The sequence below is a fragment of the Balaenoptera borealis genome, assembly GCF_965194805.1.
Source record: "Balaenoptera borealis genome assembly, chromosome: 1".
NCBI lineage: Eukaryota > Metazoa > Chordata > Mammalia > Artiodactyla > Balaenopteridae > Balaenoptera > Balaenoptera borealis.
Window position 1 is genome coordinate 151510589 of NC_138860.1, and position 25617 is coordinate 151536205.

Consider the following 25617-nt stretch of genomic DNA (forward strand, 5'->3'; position numbering starts at 1 on the left):
GAAATGCTCTATTTCTGCACTGTCCAATGTGGTAGCCCCTAGCCATACGTGCACACCGAGCACTCAAAATGTGCCTACTGCAATTGGGAAACTGGATGTTTTCAATTTTATTCCATTTTAACTAATTTAAATGTAAAAAGTCACATGGAGCTAGTGGACATAGTACCTGACTATGCGGGTGTAAACACAAAAGGCTCATTGGTTCATATAACTGAAAATTCTAGGCACATCTGACTTCAGGTAGGGCTGAATGCAGGAATTCAAATTATTTCGTCTGGGCTTGTTTTTTCCACCTGGGACTGTGCTCTCCTCTATGACATCTTTGCCGTACAGGCAGGTTCTCTCCATGTGCCAGCAGGGTGGCTACGGGCTGCCTGCCCCTAACTCACATCTTCCCTTTGGTTTCAACCAGAGTCCCTGGATAGAGCCTCATTGGTCTGGCATAGATCACAAGTCAATGCCTGGAAACAGGGGTGGGAGGACCCCTCATGGATTGGGAGTAGGAGATGGGTGGTTCCCCAGAAGGAAAATGAGGTAATGCCCCAGAATAAGTGTGGATGGGGGTGGGCATTAAAGAGATGCCATGTAGGCAAAACGAAGCAAAACAGATGCTCAGCACAGCATCTTATAGCTTATAACATCATGGTAAGTGATGGAATAAGTATCAGGCGTTATCATCATAGTAACAATAGCACAGACTTCTGAACCAAGGGTCTTAGAGTCATCTAGATCATCACAGAGCATCTGGTAGTGTCAAATCCATAGCACTTGTGTCTCAGTGACCTTAAATCCCTATTTCTCATCTCTCCCCCACCTCTGCATGAAAGTCCCTTTTCAGTCCCCCTACCTGGGGCCCAAGCTGAAAGGGAACTCTCCAGGTGTGGCAGGTGGGGCTGGCAGGAGGAGTGGGCTCTCTCGGAGCTCTGTGTGCCCAGGCGTTGTCTCCATCAGGCACAGGAGGGACACAGGCTTAGAGAGGACTTTCCTGGGCCACACAGCTGTTGCTGACAGACACTGGATTTGAAGACAGTTCTGTGTGACTCAAAGGCCTCTGCTTTTCCCTTGCTCCTCAAGTCCTCCCAGGGAGGCCCAGCTTGCCCTGAAACCAGCCTCCTGTTGAAGGACTTCCTCAAGCCCAGGCCCTGTGGGCCCAGCATTCATTCCTCCTCACCTCCCACTCCCAACACAGCTTCGGGGAACCTTTTTAAACTAAAGTGACCTAGAATCCTTCTTGTGAAGTGGGGCAGGCAGCTGGGCCCACCTACCCTGGGAAGGAGAGACCTGGGGTGGCCACACGGCCGCTGTGCAGAGCAGAGGGAGGACGAGGCCTCCCAGGTGTCAAGAAGTCTGGCTTCCTGAGTTGGCTCAGTCTCCAGCTCTGTGACTTTGGGGTGGTCAGCCCCTCTTTCTCTGCAACGCTTTCCTCAGAAGGGTTTCCTGTGAAAGGAGGGGTTGTGGCACCCCGAGTTCTGAGGCTTCCTTCATCCCTAATCTCCAGCACTTGGCCACCAGAGTCCACCAACTTCCAGCTCTAGGAGGTTGGCCTGTGGCCACTGCCATACGTGCCGGTCCCTCTGCTCAGCATTCTTCTCTGCCTGTGCTATGCCGAGTCGTCCCTTTGGGCCCGTCACGTTTCCCGCAGTGCTCGCAGCTTGGGTGAGCAGAAACCAGATGGTGCCAACTGTGTGCTCAGTGCTGTGACGGGGGATCAGAGGGGAGCTCTGAGGCATCCCTGGGCGGCCCAGCCAAGGGCACAAGGAAGGCTTCTGGAAAAGGAGATGTCTGAACTGAACCTTGAAGGAGGAGGAATTAGGGTGGCAGAGTGGAGGAAGTGGAAGTTCTCTCCCCAAACCGAGAGAACTGCAGGGGCGTAGGGTTTGTGGGTGGGAGTGCAGAGGGACTGTGGAGGGACCGTCCCCCTCTAAGCCACTCGCTGTAAGCTTCTTGAGAACAAGGACTGTCTGATATCCCAGAGCCTGGTAGAATAATCCAGCAAAATAAACATGTGGACTCAATAGGCAAACAGATAACTCTGGGAGACAGGAGTCCCATCAGGGAAGGTGGCTGCAGTTTTCCATCAGTGTGGCCCCATAACATCCCCTGGTAACTTGCATGTCCATGGGTCTCACAACTCTAGGTCACTGCGTCCATCCTAATTCCTGTGGACTCAGTGAGGGTGCGCTGTCTGGGGGGAGTAGGAGAAGGCTCTTAGAGGAAGCCAGCAGACGAGCCTGGCAGAGAAAGGACAATGGCATCCCAGGCAGAGGGACAGCACAGGCAAAGGCCTGAGGTGAGTTCAAGGAGGGATGGGGAAGAGTGGCCAGAAGAGGAGGAGCCAGAAAAGCAGGTCCCAAGGGCCCTGAGTGGCTGTTTGGGCTTCAGTCTGACAGTGGGGGAGCCCATGCTTGTGGCTTAGATTCGTGCTTTTAAGAAATCCCTCCTGCAGTCGCTGGGCACGCTCACACGCCACCTCCTGTTCTAGGGCAGGACATACGCAAATGAACCGAGCAAAGATCCCCTCAAGGCTCATGTTCTAGTGGGAAGAGAGAGAGAGACAGGAAACACACAAATAGATGATGTACAGTGTAAGATAACGTCAGGTTCCAGGAAGTGCGATGAAGAAAAATCGGGTAAGGTGCGGGTGCAGGGCGTGATGAACAGTGTGGTCAGGGGAGGCCTGTCTGAGAAGACACCAGAATGGAGTGAAGAGGCGAGCCGTGTGGACATCTCCGTGAAGAACAGTCCAGGCAGAGGGCATTGGTAGATATTAGGGCAAGTGAGGGAGGAAGCTGAAGCCGTGAGTTGATGTGTTCTGGAAACAGCCCGGAGGCCAGTGTGGCTAGAGTGATATGAGTGAGGGGGCAACAGTGGAGGGGAACTGGAGAGGAAACAGGGCGGACTGCACAGGGTCTCGCAGGCCGTGACCGGGAATTTGGATGTTCTCCTAAGTGTGATGGGATACCGTGAGACGATGTCTAGGAGGGACTGATGTGATCTGATTCTGAAAGGTCAGAGCGGCAGGTGGTGTGGAAAATGGCTTGCAGGGGCAGGAGGGGGAGCAGGAGATCGGTTAGGAAACCGCGTGGACTAGGGCAGTAGAAAGACATCCCTGGTGGCCTGGAGCAGGGAGATGCAGTGGAGGCTGGTGCAATAATTGAGGTGAGGGCTAGGGCAAGGCCAGTGGGATTTAGGAGCTATATAGGAGGTAAAATCATGAGGGCTTGGTGGCTCACTACCAGGGCCGGGGAGGGGGAGAAGGCACAGATGACACTGGGAGGTTAAAGAAGGAATGGGGAACAGATTTCACAGAGGGGAGCTTCTTCTCAGCACACCCGACAAAGACCAGCTTTTCCTCATGTTGGGAAGGGCAGACTGCAGTGCTGAGGGCAGACTGGAACTGGGAGTAGCCCTGGGCTTCAGCATGGGTGGGGCTCCCAGGTGGAGGTTGCTTCCCACCTTCTCCTAAGACTAGACTCCAGGATGTCCTGCTCCCTTTCCTCCTCCACCCGCTACACTTGTTTGCTGGGTAGCTGCCCCAGGTGGCAGGAGCTGTGGTTCAAGACTTGGCCACTGGAGGGCAGCACAGAGCCAGACTCCCCTGGCACTGGACTTCAGGCAAAGGGGAGCGGCTTTCGGGGATGGATCTTTGGGGTGGGGTTGTGGCAGCTGTCAATGGCGGCTGTGGATCCAGTGGGCAGACCCTTGAAGCCACACCAACCTGGGGTCGCTCCCAGCTCTGCTCCTAGCAGCTCTGCTGTCCCAGGAAGTAGAGGTGGGGTACGGATTCCTTTCTGGCATTGTCTTTGGGATCAAGTGAGGTGATGTACGTAGAGTGCCTGGCACACAGCAAGGCAGTTTCACCAAGGAGCCCTGAGCTGAGCCCTGACCCAGGGCCCTGCTCATTCTTCTGGCCTCACACCTCTTCTTGTACACATCCCATGCTTTATGCTAGTGATTTGTATCCTACGTACACACATCTCTGCCCTCCCTGGCTTTGATCAGGCTGTTCCCCTTGCCTGGAAGGTCCTTTTTCTGTCTCTGTGAATCTTCCCATTGGCCTTCAAGGGCCCAGTCTGAAGTGGCTGCTTCCCTGAAGCCCGTGCTGCCCCGTCTTTTTGTCTCCATCCTGTCCTCAGCGCCACCCCGTCCATCCTCTAGTTGCTTGTGTCTGCCCTGCTGCTTCGGAGTGGAGAGGGGCAGCTGCTTAGACACGGCCCATCGTGGATTTAACTCCTAGCTCAAATCCTCAAGCTGCTTCGGCTTCCTCGCCCAGTTTCTCCCCTGGGGCTTGGGGATAATATAATGTCAGCTACTATGCTGGGCCATAGTGAGGTTCCAGTAAGGTACTGGTGCCAGTTCAGGACTGTGATTGGAGGGCGGGTTGCTCACACCTGACTGTTGCTCTGCCTCACACAGGCCACCTACATCTACATGAAGGCCGCCTACCTCAGCATGTTTGGGAAGGAGGACTACAAGCCGTTCGGGGATGACGAAGTGGAGTTGTTTAGGTGGGTCCGACCGTTGCAGCCCATCGCAGGCCCTGCCCACAGCCAGCCTGAGCAGAGGGAGGTGGTGGGGTTGTCGCCTCCCCGACATTCCCCCACAGTCACCCCACGTGCCTGTCCTTCCCTCCCATCGCCGCCGGCGCCTCCTGCTGCCGCTGGTGAGAGCCCTTTGAATCCATTCAGAGGTTTTCTTTCACAAAAGTGGTTTTGTCAACATTCTTTCCACTGAACCTCTTTCACCTGGAGTGTAGGACAGATGTGGACACTGAGGTCCAGAGAGCTTCCTTCTGCTGAGTACACCTGATCCACTGAGAAAAGCAGAGCTGGAATCACATAAACAGGATAAAATCTAGCCTCTGCCATTTGTTAGCTGTGTCACCTTGGACAATTTCAGGATCTGTAAAATGGGAATAACCACCTCTGCCTTTGCAGTGTTGTTTTGCAAATCAAATAGAGAATAGATTTAAAGAGCCTGGGGTAGGGCCTGGAGCCAATAAATGGCTGTTTTTATTCTTATCTGCACTACTGTGTTTGCCTTCTGCGAAGGGCCTAGAGCAGGGCTCAGCCATGGCAGGCTGAGGATGGAGCCTAGGGCGTTCCTCCAGTCACGGTGAGGGTTGGCCCCAACATGCAACATGCTAGGTAACCCTAGCTTCCTGGGCTGTCACAGTCACAGGGTGTTTATCATTTACTGAGTGACTTTGTGTCTCCATCTTATGTAACTCTTCCAGAAGATCTGTTAGGGTAAGAATCTGTGGGGGAGGAAGAGTAATTTTTTCTCCATCCTTCTAGGTTCTTGGCTGAGACCCTCATAATAAGATTAACAGGAGAAAAGCAAACAGAAGTTTAATAACTCCTGTATACATGGGAGAGACTCAGGAAAACTGAGTTAACTCTCTGAAATGGCCCGAGCCATTACCTTAAGTGCCATCTCCAGCTAAAGGACAAAAGAAGATTTGGGGGGATAGGGAGCCAGTTGTGGGAGATTTTCAGGTAAAAGAGGGTATATGGTTGTAACGCAGATTTAAGTCTCTGCCTTCTCCATTGATAAGTTTCTAGAGATTTAGTTATCCTCCTCTTCCTGGTACAGAGAGAGATAACCTTACAAATGGAGATTTCCCTTATAATGTTAATGTCTCATACAAAAAGGTAACTTCTACTAGGTTTTCAGAGCTTTTTGTGTGTCTGCTGTTTCTTAAAAATAATCAGCCTAAAATAATCTTTATGCCAAAGAAGCATATTTGGGGGTAACAACTTCTCCCTTTCATATCGTCGTCTCCATTAGAGGGATGAGAAAGCAGGCCCAGAGCGGTTGCACAGTGAATAAGCAGGGGAGGTGTTTGGTGGGGGACCTCACAACTAGGTCCAGCTGCTTGCTGGGCCTGGACAGCTCAGGTCTGAAGGTCACAGCCATACCCCCATGATTGTGGCAGAGATCGAGGGTAAGGCGGAGCTGGGTGGGTGAGGCCCCAGATGTGGAGGCTTGCCCAGCTGCATACCACATTTTACTGTACCCTTGGGAACAGCTGAGGAGGCCACAACTCACGTGGCCAAAGTTAATGAAAGGTTTGTGCTGTGTGGTCTTGGGCAGGTCCTTCCCTTTATGAGTTTTAATCTCCTCTGTGAAAGTAGGGTCAGACTTCTGCTGGGCCCTTAGGAAATGGGGACTGGGAGCAGAGAGGGACAACTAAAAGGCAGAGCAGGCCTGGGGGGTTTGTGTACATTCTCGCCTCTGCCTGCTGCCGAGGGGCAGCCCATTGCCTGGCCCCAGGAAGTGCTCGGGTCTTGGGCAGGGCCCGTGAAATAAGGCCAGAGCCACAGGCTGCGAGTCCAACGCTCTCATCATGTAGATGGGGAAACGGAGGCCCAGAGAGGAGCCAAGCAGAGGCTGGGCAGGCTGGGGACTCTGTCCTTTCTAGCATTTTCTCGCCCTCTCCCCACCCTCCTCATCTCTTCCACAGAGCTGTGCCGGGCCTGAAACTCAAGATTGCTGGGAAATCTCTACCCACAGAGAAGTTTGCCATCCGGAAGTCCAGACGCTACCTCTCCCCCAAACCTATCTCATTGCCCATCCCTGCTCTGGTGGGTAGGAGGGTCTTGACTGGCCCTGAACTCCAGTTTGGGATTGTGGGGATGAGCTGAGAGCCAGGGATATAGCCACTGACCCCGGGGGAAGTGGATGAGGGAAGAAGACCTCATGCCTCAGGGGCCTGGAGAGGATTTCACAATTCACCTGGGACTGGATGGGGGACACAGATGAGCTCCAGCCTGCCTCAACCTCTGAGAAAGCACTGGTCTACTAGGGATGGGGGTGGGGAGACAGGTGAGTCGGCTGCAGGCACCTCAAGGCAGAGAGAGCAGCCCCCCCAGACAGCCCCGCACCCCTGTTCCCAGGCAGAGGCATCCCTCGGCTGTTTGTGTTTCCACCCTGTTTCTGTCTTGTTGTTTACACTGTCCCGCCCTCACTGGACCAAGATTTTCTGAGGCTGGGACCATGTTATATTATAGTCAACTCTGAAATAACAGCAATTGCTGGCATTGTTATTGGGCACTTGCTGTGTTCAAGGCTCCTTATACCCATTGCCTATGGCTTCATTTGATCCTCACAACAACCCTCTTAGTAGGTGCTGGTGGCATCTCCATTTTACAGAAGGAGATAATAAGACCTAATAGATAAGTAAGAAGATAAAATATCTAGTAAGTAGATAAGATATAAGTAGAAAAATGAAATAACTTGTCCAAGTCCCATAGCTAGTGAGTTAGCCAGAATTTGAACCCAGGTAGTCTGGTTCCAGAGCCCATATTCTGAACCACGGTTTTGATGCTAATTCCATGCATGATTTGAGCAGGCATCAGAGAAGTTTCTAGTTTGTTAAGAGTCCTTGTTATTCAAATAATAAGGCAGCCAGAAAGGTAGAAAGGGTGCTGCTTCAGAGACCTGGCTCTGCTATTCACTAATTGTGTGACCCTGTGTAGGGTCCCCTTTCCCTTAATGTAAATAATAATATATTCCTTGCCCATTTCATAGGGCAGTTATGAGAATCAGCTGATAAAACATGTTAAACACTTCAGAAATCAAAAAGTTCAATATTTATATAGAATTTATTTAGAGCTCGTATCCTGAATAGCTTTAAATAAAATTTGAGCTATTTTACAGTTTAAAATATACAGTAAAGCTATTATCAAATGGGGACATATGTTGTAAGGAAGGGCAGGGGAAGCAACTATATCAGAAATTTAGGGGAGAATTTCCAAAACTATAATCTGCAAAATGCTATTTGTGCATAGAATGATTTCTGTGATTAAATACATTTGGGAAAGACTGGCCTAAACAAAGTTTATATACTGTAGACCTTCTTGGAGCCTTTATATGCTAATCTGCAATGGTAGGTCTCCAAGGAGAAGCTTGAAGATGTAGTTTTTCCCTAACTTATTTGGCCACAGAACAATCTTTTAATGGAACACTTGCTAACTTGAGACCATATAACAATTTGATAAAACCTTGTCTAAACTTAAAATTCCTCCCTGGAACATAACAAAAGCCATAACAAAAGTCTTTCTAGAACTTTATGTATACAAATCACTTTCACATCCATTGCCTGGTTTGATAGTTTAGGAAATGCTAATCTAAGCTAACAGAATTACTAAAATGAAAATTTAATTTAGTATTCTGAACTTCCTGGCAGTTAAGGCAAAAAAAGGAATCAGATATGTTTCATAGATGGATACTCAAGCTCAGTGCCTTGGCAAAATAGGAGAGAAGGTAACATGGTCTTAAGCTCCTGAAGTGCTTAAGTAAGTTATGGTTCCTCCAGTATAGGAGGCCCTATTAGCTGGAGCAAGGAGGAGGACTCCCTGGAGAGTGTGGGGCATGACCTGGTCCTCAAAGAATGGGAAGAGTTTGGACACAGAGAGATTGGGAGAGAGCAGAGTAGTGCCCCAGGAAGCCATGAGCAGAAAAGTAACTGAAAACTATCGGCAGCTATGAGCAGAAGAGTGAGAATATGCGTCCATCTTAAATTCTCACTGGCGTAAGGAGAGAGCTCAATAATAAGTAAGAGATAAGACTCCCCCTAACTCCCTCAAGTCCACAGCTTCAAACGCTGGGCTGAGACTTGTCAAGGCTGGGCTGAGACTTCTAGAGTTAGAAGGGCCTTTAGTGATCCTCTGATCTGAGCTACCCATTTTACAGATGGGGAAACTTGAGGCCCCACTGGGGAGGAAACCTGGGACTGACTTGCTCCCCTGCCCCCAGGAAATGATGTACATTTGGAATGGCTACGCTGTGATTGGGAAGCAGCCGGAACTCACAGACGGGATACTTGAGATTATCACCAAGGCTGAAGAGTTGCTGGAAAAGGGCCCAGGTGACTACCCGCAGGCCCTTGAACCTGCCAGGCTGGGTCAGACCACAGGTCTTTACAGTTGAAGATTCCCTCTACCAAAAATGTCCTTCCTCACTTCTCTACCCTGGTAATTGTCCTTTGCCTTTCCAGACTGAGCTTCAGTGGCAGCTCCTCCAAGAAGCTGTCCCTTGTCCCCCAGGTAGGGTCAGGGCCTCTTCTGGGCTCCCACAACCCCCGGGCTTCCTTCAATCAGTCCTGGTATCACTGTATTGTCATCGTCTCAGTATCTGTCTTTCCTCCCCAGATGTGAGCTCCCTGAGGATGGGGACCATGTGTGAGCCGCCTCTGTCTCCCCAGGGCCCAGCACAGAGTAGGGGCTCCATGAGTAACTGCTGAAAAAATGAACAAACCTGTCGTCTTCCCTCACTCCCCTATTCTCAGAGAATGAGTACTCAGTGGATGATGAGTGCTTGGTGAAGCTGCTGAAAGGCCTGTGTCTGAAATATCTGGGCCGTGTCCAGGAGGCCGAGGAGAATTTCAGGAGCATCTCTGCCAAGTAAGTGCCTCTGTGGTCGCTCCTGCTCCAGATGGCCTACTGCTGGGCCCGCGGCTCCAGGGCAGTCTTTTCTGGGTTTCTCTTTCCTCATGCACACATGCACAGTGCCTGACTCTGGACTACCCCTACTTGCTCCACATGTACTAGTGTCTATCCTGTGCCAGGACCCTTGCTGGGCACAGATCTTTCCCACGTTGTCCTCTAGGGCCCAGATTGCCCAACTACAGGAGCCCCTCCGCAATGAATTTCGTGTGAATGGTGCCCCCTGGAGTTTGTAATTTATCAACTCTGCCCTTGGGGAGTGCAGATGTTAGAGAGAGACAGACAGCTACAGGCAACTCAGTCTGGTACGGTGAGGGCTGTGCTAGAGGAAAGCAGAGGACAGCAGGTGCCAGGAGGAGGGAACTAAACCTAATGCTAGATACCAGGAAAGGCTTTCCAGGGATGCCACTTAAATTGGGAAGTTTATCAGGCAGAGAAAGCAAGGAAGGAGGAGTTTTGAGTGGCGTAGGTAGAGCATGTGCAAATGCCTGGACGCAGGAAAGACACCTGCGGTTGGGTGACAGTGGTCAGGTCCTTCCCTGCCTGGGTGAGGTTGTAGAGGGAAAGGGTTGCAGATGAAATAAAGGGGGAGTTGGGGACTGAGGTGGGGGTGGGCTAACTAAGGACATGACATGAGCCACAGATTGTCAGGGACTTGGGGCCCCAGGTGCAGAGGATGGGAAGGCTTTGCTGTGGATCTTAAGCCTTTCTCGGGCTAGGTAGTGGGAACCCTCCCAAATTGGAATTCAGATCAGAAAACCCCACAAGACCATGAGTTGGATCCTCCCATTTGGAAGAGGCTCAGGAGGAGTCTGAAGGGCGTGCCTGAAGGATGTCTCAAGAGCAGAGCCTGTAAGCCATGTTTTCCTCTGTCCTGCAGCGAAAAGAGGATTAAATACGACCACTACTTGATCCCAAATGCCCTGCTGGAGCTGGCCCTGCTGTTTATGGAGCAAGGCAGAAATGAAGAGGCTGTCAAACTCTTGGAAACTGCCAAGTAAGGCGTGATTGGCCTTGGACTGTCCTTTGTTCCCCATGAGTGCAGGGTATGGGCAGAGGAGGCCAGGCAGCAGTGAGGGAGGAGGGTGCTGGCAAAGGCAGTATAGGCAGCCCAGAGGCTGGGCCCATGTCGCTGGGGAGCCCAGCTCTCACCTGGCGTAGGGAGGCTTCTTCCTCAATTTACCAATGAGGAATTGAAATCCCAGCATCAGGGACTGAGTTACCCAGGGTCACACCACAAGGCAGCTGCAGGGCTGGAGTGAAGATGCAGGTCTCCTGCCTTCCAGCCCTTGGATCTACCTCTTGAAACCACTCCTTCAAGCTCAGGGACCCAACAACAGGACCAAGAGTGGCACCAGAGGGCATGATAACAGGTAATCCCTATTAGTCAGGGCCCAACTCTTTCTTTAGACAGAGGTAGGGATCTAAGTCTCTAAAAATGTTCCTTGGCTAGTGGGCTCCCACAGTTCAGACTAAAGGAAAAGCACTTCCTGGAGCAGCCTCATGTGTCTGATTCTGTGGTTTCTTCCAGGCAAAATTATAAGAATTATTCCATGGAATCAAGGACACATTTTCGAATCCAGGCAGCCACACTCCAAGCCAAGTCTTCCCTAGAGAATGGCAACAGATCCATGGTTTCATCAATGCCCTTGTAGTTTTGTGCAGCATTCCCAGGCTGGAAGACAGAGTCAGCGGACACAGAGCTCCTGGAAACATTTCAAAAAGATCCCCTCCCCCTGCCCTGCCGTTGGGGTCCACCGGTGCTCCAGTGCGATGACACGACATAGGTATCTGTGCAGAAGCGAAGCTGGCATTTTCACCAGTGTGGCCAAGGGCCTTTGCCAAGGACAGAGTAGCTGGAGCCCTCTGCCTGCCCTATCACATATACGGGTACTTGTTTTTCACTGTGATGTTTAAGAGAATGTATAAACAGTTGTTTACATTTTCCTTAGAAATACATTGATGGGATCAAAGTTGGCTTTGGAAAAAACTACCAACCAACCACCTGTAAATCATTGTTTTAACCCATACTCATGTGGAGGTAAATCTATGATGCCAAGGGCCAAAGTGCTTTTCAGACTTCAGCGAGGTCTCAGCTTCCAGGGCTGGAAGGACCCAAAGGAAGATCTGCACCACAGGCTTCGAGGTTTCTGGGGGTTGGACATAGAGGTTTCACACATTCCCACTACCTTACTTCTTACACTCCCTTTGTAACAACTTTCCAATTTAAAAAAAAAACAAACACGTCTTTTTAGTGAGATAATTTTGAGTCCATCTGTAGAAAAAAAAAAAAAAAAATCAATCTTCACCACTAAGGAATAGCGATACCGAGGCCTGAAGGAAGGGGGAGCCCTGTGGCCCTTTCTGTGCCAAAGCCAAGAAGTTTGGCAGGTAAAGTTTCTCAGACACCAGTCTGCTATATGCCAAATTGAAACCACTGGGAATGATTTATGAAACATAAAAATCTTCTGTACTTCCCTTCGAGGTACACTTATTTACTGACAGCATTTTTCTTAGAAACAGAATGGTTATTCTTGGCCTGTTTGTTTGTTTCAGATTTTTCAGTTAAAAGATATATTTAAGTAATAAAACTTATACACTTAAGAGATCATGCAACATCTATTTCAGTAAAATATGTTGTTGCTTGAATTCTTAGGCTGGGCAGAAAGTTTGAATCAGAAGTCATATGGCTCAGGCATGTTTTATTTAGCCAACATAATGTTTTAAAATTTTTAGAATAAGTTACTAACATTTTAAAATGGGGAGATTTCACAAATAAATCTGGTTTCTGGCATCTTATTTTAATAATCTGGCAATATTGGGCCTCATTCCCACAAGGCAACAATCAGTTGGAGCTGAGTAGAGGCTCTTTTCAACACATAATCTTTCTGGCGCCTAAAAGCATCTGAATTTGCACCCAGTGGGACTGTTAAAAGTGAGGACTCAAGTTCAGTGACCAACAAACACCAAGTTTTACCATTCACAATCTAACAGCATACTTCAACTTAACCATTTTCCTGGTAAAAATATTCATCTTTGAAAATGTGATTCCTCAAATACATGAATGCAGTTTCTGTAAAGGAAGAACCGCAAGATAACTTTTCCAGTCTTCCAGCCTGCTGTATTTAGCAAACACTTTTTAGCATTTGCCAGAAGCTAGGTGGTTTAATCTATTAATATACAACCAAGCTTCCTGTGACTGATGCTGAATGAAGTTATGGGTTTTAGGTAAAGCATATTCTCATTAGGAAAACAAAGCCGAAAACCCTCATCCAAGATCCTCTTTTGCACTTATTTAGTGTACTGTCATAGCAGAAATGCTATGAAAGGAAGATTCCTTATTTATTTTGTTAGAACTAGACAAAAGAATGCTTTCCACAGAGGGCAAGTCCTTTGCAAGCTCTCTCTCCTCCACAGCCTGAATGCTGGGAGCCCAGCCTACTTCCAGGTTGTTGGGCAGGGCAGGTGAAAGGGGTGAACTAGAGCCAGGCTGCTGAATGAAGGTGGCCTGTTGTCCTCCCTCACATATTAGAATGCTACCTATTGCAGTATAAAAGCAGCGCCGGTCACAGGATACCAAACATATAATTTGCAAAATTGCTGTTTACAAAACACTTTCATCTCAATGTTCATTTTAGGTGCTTTTATTCTTAAATTTTTATGCCAGGATGGTTTCCTAGTTGTTGCTATTTCCTGCTGGGCTTCATTAATTAGCCTCTGTCACCTTCACCTCTGGCTGCAGTCTGGCTATGAGTTTTGTCTCCTTTATCCTACCTGCAGCTTGAGCTAGTCCATCAAAAACATGTATGTGAGGGAGTTCCCTGGTGGTCCAATGGTCAGGACTCAGCGCTTTTACTGCCGTGGCCCAGGTTCAACCCCTGGTGGGGGAACTAAGATCCCGCAAGCCGAGTGGCGTGGCCAAAAACAAACAAAAAATGTATGTGAAGCTGAAAATGCTGGGTGTCTGACACCACCATATCCTTGTGCAGAGGCCTCTGAAGGTGAAAATTCTGTCATGGGCTTCTCATTGCGTCTTGAGCCATTTCTGGTCATTGCTTCTCTAACACTGCAGACCTTTCCAGCACATCTGCCCTGGAGAGGCACCTGATCAGGTGAGGAGAGTCTTGGCCTAGAAATAAGGAGACCTGAATTCTAGTCCTTGTTTTGCTACTGCCTTTCAGAGTGACCTTGGGAAAGTCATGGACCCTCTAAAAATTAGTAATTTGGACTAGATTAAGGCTCTTTGCTGCTGTCAACAGTTCTGATTCTAATTCTGGTCAAGTCTGTTTCTGGGCTTTCATCTCCAAAAAGAGGCAACAGATATATACCTCCCTACCTTTTGTCAAAGCCTTGTGCCACCAGGCTACTTACCAGAAGTGATGATAGCCTTCCTCCCAGGACACCCAGAGAGCAAATAATCCTCATTTGGGGAAAGTCTGAATCCTGTGCCACACAGAGGAACTCAGTTGTTAGGAAGCAGCAACTGTGTAACATGCTCTGAATAGACTCTTGGCAACAGAAAGTCTACCTCTGCCTCTCACTGGTCCCAGGCCTTGGACTGGCAGGGTAGCTTCCAGCACTGTGCTGGTCCCTATCAGCTCTCCCATATGTTGGCAGGATTCCCTATTCCTTATCTCTCAAGTCAGAATGGGAGTGTTTCCAAGACAGCTGTCGTCATTCACAGCAAAAAAGCCATGACCTGACAGCAAAGCCAGGACCCTAAAAGGCCAACGCCAACCAAACACTAGGCTGAGGTCCAGGTGGGAGATTCCCAGCAACTGAAGGGAGCATCAGGAGGATTTTAAAAAGGCCCAGCCTGCTGAGTGCTTGAATCATTCAACGAGGGAATAAAATCCAAATACACTTTTCTCTGGAGTTACTCCCAAGTTTATCTCTTCTAAGATGATAGGGAGTGGACAACAGTCTTCTTCTCTGCTTCTAATTCAAAGCCCAACAGCGTGCCTTTTCAACAGTTTTCTTATGTCCTTAGCACCATCACACTAATTCAGTAATAAGTGAGAGGTGCCTGGATTCTGAAAACCAAGCAGCAAATGGGAACTTCTCACCCTCGCCCTCAGATGCAGCTTTCCAAGGTTGGAAAGTACACAGCTCTGTGGAAATCTGGTAGAAAGTTCATCACTGTCCAACAGGGTAAGTTAGTCCACAAACAAGGAGCCTCGTTTAGGGGCTTGAAAAATCCATTTCGAAGTAAGCAATCTATGAGTTGCTTCTACTGTCTAGTCAGCTCTTAAGTGACAAAATATAATAGAGCCCTTACTTTGGTAAGACATGCAATTACAGAAGATCGCTATGGACTTCTAAAAGCTGACATTCAAGTTTAATCAGACACATCACAGCTAACACCTCACAGATGACTGGATAGGATGGTTTTGTTTTTCTTCACGTCCCGAAGACACACTTCATAACACCAGATACCATATGCTCTTGGTGGAATAATACTAGCTAATATTAAGTGCTATTTACCAGTTGTGATTCTAAGTACTTTACATTTGAAGTGGAGCTATTATTGCCATTTTACAGATGAGAAAACTGAGAATAGGTTAAATAACTTGCCTAAGACCACACAGCTATTATGCATCAGAAATATTTGAAGTCAGGCAGCTGAACTCTAAAGCTCATGCTTTCCTGAACTGCTGGTCAAGCTTCCAAATTATCAGCTTAAAGTCGGATCTGACTTAACATTGACTCTTGGGCCACTGTTAAGTATGGAAAAGGTACTGGCTGGAAACTCAAACACTAGAAATCCTTGGCTTGGAGCACATGGAGCATATGCCTGTGTGGCACGGTTCCCCTGTGGCACTTGGCATCATGAGGTAGGGACAGGGTCTATCTTGGACAAAGGCAATCCTTAAGCAACCATATTGCTCATAAAACCATCAGGATGTTGAAGGAAAAGGCATGATCTAATCCCCAGCTGGACAGGTAGAGTTCCAGTCAGCTACTCCAGAGATGGGAAGTGAACAGATGCAGAGGCTCAGGCCTGGACTGAGGCTTGAGTCCAAACCATATGCTAGAAGAGGTTTGGTGTAAGACAGTAAGAGGTAGGAACACTGACAAACTGGGAAGCATATGATGCTGAAGACACTCTTAGAATTTTAAGTTTAAGCACCTAAGGGTGCTGGCTGGCCAAACATATCACACCTGTGGGTCAAAGTGGTCCATGGGCCAGAAATCTGTCACCCTTGGGCTAAAGGTGACTTTCAGACAACTATCTATGGAAAAGAGGTGGTGAGCAAATTCATAAGAGAAAAGCCTGATCTACTAAAAACAGCAACTTTAAATTCTATTAATTACACGGGATAATAGTGGATAAAAGTACAGACTGAATTCAAATTATTCTGCTGCTTTGAGAATCAGTTTATTCTTCTATAAAATGGGGCCAATACCAACTGCTTTACAGGGCTGCTGAGAATAAAAAGAAATCAACTAAGCAAATAGCCCAGCACAGTCCTTAGTATATTAAGAAGGTAAATGTATTGGCCCACACATACTGTGGGAAGGCAGTGGTGAGTTTGGCCTAGGGGATGACTGAATCAATGGCTCTAGTGCATCCATTAGGCCTTCTCCATCTCTTGGCTTTGCTCTTGTGTTAGATTTATTCTCTTGAACTGACTTCTCTGCGTGGCAGTTCAGACCTTACATCCTTACAGCTTTGTGACAAGAAAAGGGCTCCTTTTCCTACCTCCAGTATGAAAAATCCCCAGATAAGGACTCTGATTAGTCTGACTTGGCTTGAATGTCCATCCCTTAGGCCAGTGGTTCCCCAGATCAGCATTAGATATCAGGGAGTTTGTTGGAAATGCAAATTATCAGCCCCCCTCCCCCTGATGCAGGGGTGAGGCCGAACCACCTGAACAAGTCCTCCAAGTGGATCTGATGCACACTGAAGCCTGAGAGCCACTGCCTTGGAAAGGGAGTGAGGTGCTACAATTGGTCTATCTTGGATTACATGCTCGGTTAAGAGTTATTACTAAAAAACATGGGGTACTGGGCAGACAAAAACATGTATCCAATATGTCCTTTCTTTCAAAAGTTGATATACAGGAACTATGATCTGCCAACATTCTCAGGTGAAGGGGAGGATGAGGGCAGTACTGGTTAGAGACAAGGCTTATTAGAAAGCTGCCCATTCAGGAAGAGCTTTGCCTTTGCCCTTCCCCTTGCAACCCTCAAAAATCTTTATAAGACCCCAATTTTCCAATGGGAACCTCCTTGACGGTGGCTCCCACTCCATCAGAAATGCTCAGACTCCTTAGGGCTTCTCTTCTTCCCTGCTTTCTCCTTCCCTTCACTTAATAAATATCTGTTGAGCACCTAAATGTCCTGCTGTCATGAAAGTAAACAAATTAGAGCTATGGAGTAAATAAACAGGGGCTGTTGGTCCAGAGGGTAAGAAACCAGCCATCAAACAATCTGGGTAAGTGAACTACAGGATGGAACTACAAAAGATCTAAGACAGGAGAGAGCTTGGCATTTTAGAAAGCACACAAAAAAGTCTAGAAAGTAGAGTACTGTGAAAGGAGAGAGGCAGAAAGTCTACTGTCTCCATTAAGAAGCTTGGATTTTACTCTCCACACAATGGGAAGCAATTAAAAGTTTTAAGCAGATGAATGACATCATCCGATTTACTCAAAACTATTTTAACTGCTGTGTGAAGAATGTATTATATAGGGTTAAACATGGAAGTTGGGAGGCCAGTGCCATGCCAAAGGCCAATAGCACCAACTGCTTCTGCTTCATGAGAATTGCCATTAAAATACCTCCTCTTCCCTGCCCCAGCTACCACACTTAGAGGGAAAAAATACTTTCAATATGCTGCTAAGTGATAATCAGGCTCTAAGAGTCAATGTGAGTTGGCATTTCTTGTTCTTTACTCTTCATGAGAAATCAGCAACCCAGTTTATCAAAAATCCAAACCCATAAACATGATTCCTTACTTCAAAGATATCTTCAATGCCATTAACACCAAGTTTTAGAAATAAATAATCCTGAGAACAAGGCTTGCAAAAATGACCAACCTGACAATGCCATTAGCACCCATCTCACTACTGAAAAGAAGAATGGTTATTATTCCTCATATCAAAGTAACATCATGGACAGTGATTATCAAGGGCCATGAGGACAAATGGTTTGTGAAAAACAACTTCCCTTCACCGCATACCCTCAAATTGTAGCCATTAACTTACCTGTCTGCTTGAGTTCGGCTACCCTCATGGAAAGAAGATCATTATTGTGCACTATCTCAAAGCTGAAGGACTGGCTGTGATCCTGGAATTGGCAGAATGCAGCTTATCCCCATACCTCTGGTGTGCATAGTGCTGGAAGCCCATCTGATAGCACAGTCCAGGCTTCCCAATCCACACAACGCCTAAGACTCGCTTTTGGGTCCTGAATGACTAGATGAACTACTCTATGGCCCCCCAGAGAAAAGCTGGGCCCATCACTTGCTTAGCCAGCCACATCTTCTCGTAAGCATTCATCACTCTGACCAGACTCTTGAGGTAAACCGTCAGTTACCTTTTCCAACTTCTTTTTCTCAGCATGAAGAAATCCAGTCGATAAACACTGCAGTTACACACTGATAAGCACGTATTCAAAGTAAACAGGCACTGCCCATCCTTTGATCACAATCAGTTTTAAATGCCTAAAATCTGTACCTTATTGATAATGCTGCTTCATTCATATGCAGAGAAAACGAAACTTCCTGTGGAAAGCATCCAAAGATGACTAAATCTTCCAGTGGACAGTTTTCTCAACAAACAAAAATGTAAAAGAAAGTTAGTATCTCTTAAAGATTCCATAAAAAATTTATGAAATGGTAGATGGTTTCAGTCTATCAGTAACATTAATTAGATGGATCCAGTTATTATCCTGGGCTAATGCCCATTGCGTAGCGTCATAAGGCAAACAAGAACAATGTGGACAATTAAGATGTGCAGGTAAATCCAAACCCCTTTTGTAAAATTTTACTGAAGCCTCTAACAAAAATTTTATGGATCAGGAAATGGGTTGTAAAGGGATTCATCTGGATTTTCATCCATGCTAAAGAGCAAGGAAACAGCCAAAGGATAAATGGAAAAGCAAAGTCTGGATACTTGTATCAGGACAATCAATATCTGAATAAATAATCACCCAGCACTGCTGTTTTTAGACCCAGAGGCTCTCAGAAAAAGAATTACAAAGTATATTTAAATTAATATTCCCCAGATACATGTGCCTCATCCATTTACTAACTTCTATGTCATTTTAATATAAACGTTAATGTGTTACAATGTAACTCTTAGGAGCTTTAAAAAAAAATATGTTATTTTCCTCTAGTTAAAAATAGTACTTTATGTGAAGAGAGAACAAATAGTCCAGTTAACTTTCCCTCAATATATAAAATGAACTTACTACATCTTTTAAAGCACTCAGAAAAAGTACTGCTTTAAGGTGTTTTATATAATGTAATCAAGCTTTTACAGGTACTCCTCCCATTAAACCCTTATGTTTCACTTGAATTACTACAAACTAAAGTCCTCTCTAAATCTGAATTATGAGCATTAAACCACTGCCTGGCCATAAGCAAACACCTATTCTGACAATACAGAACTGAGAAAAAATTCAGAGACCATTTCTTGATAGCTCTTAGGTAAATCACCTAACAGTGGGTCAATCAGTAACGACATTAAATGCAAAGATGGAAATTTTGTAGTTGGACATTTTTACTCCACACTTTTTAATTTAATGATGGCAAAATACTTAGAAAGTGGGACCAAGGGGGAAGAAATTATAAGGAATTCAGCTATGTCCTCAAAAGGAATAATATAATGCAGTCAGAATAAGACTGCATAGGACGCTGATGGCTCTCATGCCCATGCCTCACATGATGGGGACATCCGAACCAGGCCTGTGTCTTAGGGAAGTCTAGTTGAGTGTAAGACTAGAACAGGGGAGCTACACAGGGTATAGAAGGAAGGGTTACAAACTATCTTCACTAACTTTTTCCATACCCAGTAAAAGAATAGATGATCTTTAAATTCAGGTGGGTAAATTTAGTATTACTTCAGGAGATACTAACCAAAATCCACCTTTTCTCATGTCCACCAATTTCAAAATTAAAGGCTTAAAAAATTAGCTGATTAGCTCTGATGCATTTAACATGCAAGTGTCATCAGCTGACTCTGAGAAACTGATTGCTAGCCAATGCCTTTGTAAGCAAACATGGCCACCAATTGCCTACATTTCCGAATTATGCCAAAGAAACTTACCTTCTTTCCTGTTTGCCATTTTCAGTCTCAGGACCATAGGCAGTTCTGCTTTGGACTCCTTTATTGTTATTCCTTTTTTAAAATGCATGCTTCCTTAAGAAGGAGCTTTGTTCACAGAAAATTTGTTACCTCAATGCTCACTATACTCTGTTTTATATTACACAGACACCGAAAGTAGTTGGAGAGTCTTCTAATACCTGAGATGTCTTATGAAGAACACTCATAGCATTTAAAAGGTTTGTGTGAACCAAACTACAAGTATCTTAAAGTATTTCAAATTGTTCGGTTTACATTTAAAAGAGTAAGATTCTTTTATTTTTTCCTGGTCAGGCTTTCCAGACATCTCAAATCCTACAGCTAAGCCTGAACATATCTTGCCCAAATCCAAATATGTTGTACCTATTATTTGGCTTAAGAAAATTTAGAAACTATCAAGCTTCTAAATTTATGACTAGATGGTATTAAATGCCAAGCCATAAAAAATACTTCCCCCAAAGTATATATACCTAGAAATTTTTAAGTAAATTTATACATGTGTGTTTTAAAGAAAGGATTAGAATATTCTTATGTAATCAATTCTAACTTTAGCCCTTTACAACTGTATTATATAACTTTATTTAACTTGGTAAAAGCCAAAACTGATGGTTCTTAACATGGTATGTGGAGATCAAAATTAAAGAATACAAAATACCTTAAAAAAAAAAATAGCGTTCAGCTCAATCCTGGTTCCTTCAATATTACTGCCAAACTTCTGTGAAAGAAGCCTTGTAATAAAGACTAACAGCAACATAGAAGATGATTAAAAAAAAAAGTTCATTTACCAATTTTAACAATCTAGAAAAAAAGAAAGTGACTATAACACTTGATGACAGACATCATGTTTAAGTAGAAAACACAAAGATAAAAAAAGTAATACCGCTGAAAATATTGCACAACTTCAGGTGTTTCCTCCAAATTTGCTTTATGTAATTGGATATAAATTAATGAACAAAAACTTAAGCAAGGTACATGTAACAATTTAACAGAACCTGATAATCTAATTTCTTTCAATTTTTCTCAAACTCATCATGGGGCTCATAAGAAAATTAACCAACATGGATACTGCTACAGTTGAATGTCAAATCTTTAAGTGCTTATGACATACTAAATTCTTCTATAATGCAATTATGAAGAACCCTTTGAGAAACTTGTGTTTTGTATGTAGAAAAGTGTTAAAGTCAAATATTCAACTCAATATAAAATAAAAAGAAACATTTCTGATTTGTTGGGTTGAGATTGCTTCTCCTTTTGCTAATGAATGATTTTTTAGCTGTAATATCACTGAGTTGAACAAATATGTCACCTTCGAGTACATAAAGAAAAATAAACACATGCTAAATGGATAAAACATTACAACTACATCTTTACTAGACCATCTCTACCTCTAACACTTCAGAAGCTTAGAGATTCAGTGTTCTTATATTAACTGCAAGAAAAAGATAAAAGAGAAATTCCTTCTTTTTTGAGATCACAACTATGAAGTCATGTGGTTATACATATTCTGCATTTGTGTGCAAAACATGAAACACATTTATCTTAATTCTCCCTGCTTAGAATTGTCAGTCAACTAGCAGGACTGTCCTTCCAAGAAACAGAAACAGAGATGTGTTTTATATAACTTCAGTAACCTCAGCACTACAATAAGAAGAGATGCAGTATCCTTTTGCTATGTTCAAGACAACAGGGAAGGAGGTCACAGGAAAGAATAAATCAAAATTGTTACAACTGAGAAACTTTTCTCAGTTTAACCATGGTGCCACTTTCATTTTTACATAAACATGGTGGCATAATTCAAGCTCAATAAATCAGAATTCTTAATATTTAAAATTTACCTTGACTTTTAATTATCACCATATTAACAACCAAAATAATTAGGTGAAACACATAAGAAAGGGTAATATTAAACCCCACTTTACTAGAGTTGGTTTCTTGACACATTAACTCATTTTTTTTATAGAAAAGGGATAGTGCATCTCAGTTTGCTTACAAGCTAGGAGATCACTTTGAATTCTGCATTTCCTAACTGCAAACAGATATAGCACTTATAACAGGTTATAAATAAACTGGTTTTCAAGCATAGAGCCAGCCCCAACGATAATAATACACTATTTAAAAAGACCTAAGGCAATGAATTCCATTTCCAATGGAAAAAAAGAACTGTGCAAACAAGCTTAAAACTACTTTTTTTGTGCCAGTGTTATAAAATGTAGCTTTTAATAAAACCTTGACCCAAATGCCAGCAACTTGAGAAAAGAATTTGGGTGGGGGGAAGAAGAAAGTTATTTCATTTAGGAAAAACAACCACTATCTTTTTCCTAATCTTCAACATACACAATTTAAACATATACAGCTGCTGTATAACACTTTACACAATTCCTATGTACTGGAGCAATAACAAGATCTAAATACAATTATATTTTTGAACACTGGGTCAAGGCTTTACATAAAAATACCTTCCTACTTTTCCCCCTAAGTTTCTAAAATATCACATACTTTTTTCCCCCAACATCTGCAGCCATTCAGGAATTTTTAGGAAACTTTTGTGCATGATCTTAATTCCTAATCCCTGGCTCTTTGGGCTCAGTGACAAAAGATCAAAACCACCAAAAATGATGGTTCACTTGAAGTCAGATGAGAGACCCTGGCTCAATTAGTCTCGTAGGACGAAAGCAGTGCTGCATCAACTGGCTCCATGCAGGAGGGGCACGTGAAGGATCTCATCAACCAGTCGTCTATACAGTCCAGGTGATAGATGTGCATGCACGGCAGAAATCGAATTGGGTCCCCATAAACAAAGTCCATCATACAGATCACACACCTGTTGAGGGTGAGGGAGAGAAATAAGAAAGCATTTTTAGAGAAGTGATCCATCTAGAATACTCTTTAAAATCCCCATTACAGAGACAGTGTTAACATGAACAGATGAAAATGGCTCGCCTGTCATCCTACCACCTAAGCATCCGGATTGAATTTTTTCCTAATAAGTGTTATACAGCCACAATCTCTTATTTCAATCACCTGGGAATTTGAAGAGTTTGAGAGCAATCAACAGGGCAAAGAGAAAGGTATCACATAGGGATCAAGTCCACTGCTAGAACTTTACTTGTAAAAACAGCTACATATTACAGAAGAAACCTTAAGGAGAATGTGAAGCTTTAGTACGTAGAAAACCATGTTAGATTAATTTTATTTGAACTGCTTTTTTAGTGTAAGCCCAGATAGTTTTCACTTTAATACCTGTATGTAAATACAGAACCACTAATTTCAGCCTACTTACTGGGCTGCTACAGGCTAAAGTTCTCTTCAATAACCCCAGTTTCAAGCTCACTGCACTCTTCTACAGGTTCAAGAAGCAACCCAATTCGGCAGTCAATATTCTAGATAGGTTATAATCTTACGTACTAGCCCTAAATGGTGCTACAGCTCAAACAGCCAAACACAACATAGTAAATTACTTTATGTCTGTGTTGGTAAAGACCATTCTCAACCTAAAAGGAGAATGGCTGTCCTCATTAGGGATTCTCAGACAATAATGAGCTCTGAGGACAAAATCTCCCTTATATTTAACTCATCAGGCTTAGTACAATTATTCTACAAGTTAAGAAATGGATAAGATTTTCCTCGTATCACTAAAACCCTTAGCAAACCATTTTAATGGCTACATAACCTACCAAAGTATTCCTCTACTGTTATTTTTCACTAAGTAAAACTATGGTGACTATCTTTATGCATAAAACTCTAGGGATTGAAGTGAGGTACATATTTTAGGATAGATCTCTAGAATTAACTGTTTCAGAGGGTTTAGGATCTAAAGGTCCTTGACATCCTGCCAAATGGCTTTCCCAATTGATTAGGCCACCAGCAATGCTGGTACTACTTCACAGTTATTACACAGGTAAATCATTTTTAACTGACATTAACTGTCATCCAAGTGGACAGAGGCAACATATAAAATGGTCAGAATGCACACCATCATTTATTTCTTAGCTATTTTTATATGAAAATTCTTCTTAATTGCTACATCTAAACATTTCCTTGCAAGAACTGATTAAACATCTGACTTCCAAAATGCAGGAGAGTATTTTTAAAAATCAGATCTCTGAAGATAGATCTTTGAAATATGTATAAATTAAAACTTACTCCCGGATCTTTTTTTCTGATCCATCTCTTCCAGGGTCATAAACTCCTTTAGGCAGATGCTGTATAAGGCCTATTCTTTGAGCTATCCTAATTTGTTCCTCTTCAGTCAGCTGAGTTGCTAGGCGAGTCTGGCTAGGTGTTGGATGATAGACCGGAACTGGAACTTGTTCCTAAATTTTTTAAAATGGAGAAAAGAATTATTTTTTAAAAATTTGTTTTCTGGGGTAGTGTTTTCCTTTTGTTTCTTCGTTATTTGGCTAGGGGAGGGGGCCTTGGGGAGAAGGAGACTGGACAAGTATGCTGTAGCATGAGATTCTGTTTTACCCTGCCTTAACTTTAGCATATCTACCTATGTTTAAAGGATACTGAAACACAGCTTTACAGAAAAACTGGAATGGAATGTTACTTGAAGTATTTCTAAAGGAAAACCATATAACACAGACATATTCATTCCTGATACACAAAAAGATAAATCAATTTAACTAATTAATTAACCAAATGGACTGTATTCAATATTCTGTAGGCCACAACGGAGTTTTGTGGCCTCAGTATATCATTATTTACATTAGAATTGACCATTATAGATTCTTCTTATTTGCAAACTTATTCTTTCTTTCCATACAGACAACAATCTTAAAATTTATTTATTATTTATTTGGAAAGACTGGACATTATTGCAATAAACTTCTGTAAAATTTCTTTTAGGCTTTTGGATACATATTTAGATATGATAATCCAGTGAGCCAAATGAGGCCACCTTCCTTCCACACGGAATACACATCCAAGGACTCAACCAACCATGGATCATGTAGTACTGTAGTATGTATTTGTTGAAAAAAAAAATCTGTGTATAAGGGGACCCGTGCAAACCTGTGTTGTTCAAGGGTCAACTGTATTGTTTTTTTTTCCTACTCACATTTATGAGATAATTTTATTCACACTCTATACAGTCTTTCAACAGATACTTGAGTATCTATTATGTGCTAGGTGATGGGGAGTGAAGAGTAAACAAAATAAAGTTCCTAGATTGATGGAGACTGCTTCTTTAGGTAAGATACTCAGAAAAAATCTCTCTGATGAGACATTTGGGAAGAGACCTCAATGAATACGAGGGAAATAGTGCATCTCTGACCTAATGATTTCATTGTGGCTAAAACCATTTTTGAGCCACCTAATATGGTGTTTCAGACAACATCTCTACTGAATAAACTGAGACATAACACTTTCAATCCATGTATGATGTTTTCATGGGAAAATTTACGTTAAATCACAACTACCTATTCACATTACATTAGAAAATGTTATTTTCATTCATCCTGTAGGATCACTCATGATTTCTACAATTTAAGCACTCATTTACAATGACAGCCAACATTTGCAAGTATGAGATTATGCCTCCAGGAATAATTGCTAAATTTGTGTTAAGCTTTAAAAAAAAAAATTCTGTGAAATAACCTCCATAAGCATTCAGAACTAGCATCAATTGAAGCTGTTTTGAGCCAATGGCTTCTGCGGTTCAAAATAAAATAATTAAGAATGCACCCATAATTAGAGCCTTCATAAGGGCTTAAGTATAAATATCCTTTTCAAAGAGAAATTTTAGGGGAAAGTCTCAGATACATATAAAGTAGGCTCAAATACTGAAATATTTAATTCAAGGAAAAATGCACTTCACTACAATGTCTCTTAAAGATACCATTATGTCCCTTTAAATTAGC

At 43.9% G+C, this 25617-nt stretch overlaps 2 protein-coding genes across 16 annotated transcripts in view; one reads left to right on the top strand and one right to left on the bottom strand.

Annotated features, from left to right (window-relative positions):
- The window catches only part of TTC39A (tetratricopeptide repeat domain 39A), a 59851-nt gene extending 39383 nt beyond the window's left edge, over positions 1–20468 (top strand). For 11 of the 15 annotated variants that reach the window (XM_082371048.1, XM_082371058.1, XM_082371056.1 and 8 more), the window contains 6 exons: positions 4417–4508; positions 6467–6587; positions 8761–8872; positions 9293–9407; positions 10330–10446; positions 10981–11693. In XM_082371048.1, coding sequence (XP_082227174.1) covers positions 4417–4508; positions 6467–6587; positions 8761–8872; positions 9293–9407; positions 10330–10446; positions 10981–11104 — 681 coding nt within the window. In that variant the 3' untranslated portion in view covers positions 11105–11693. The other 4 variants (XR_014238225.1, XM_082371050.1, XM_082371051.1 and 1 more) reach the window with 4 other exon arrangements.
- A 196-nt stretch (positions 20469–20664) lies between these two features.
- The window catches only part of RNF11 (ring finger protein 11), a 34705-nt gene continuing 29752 nt past the window's right edge, over positions 20665–25617 (bottom strand). The window contains exons 2-3 of the mRNA XM_082372057.1: positions 23900–24069; positions 20665–22577 (exon numbers count right to left, since the gene is read on the bottom strand). Of these exons, the coding sequence (XP_082228183.1) occupies positions 22406–22577; positions 23900–24069 (342 nt within the window). The 3' untranslated portion in view covers positions 20665–22405. The remainder of the gene's footprint in view (positions 22578–23899; positions 24070–25617) is intronic.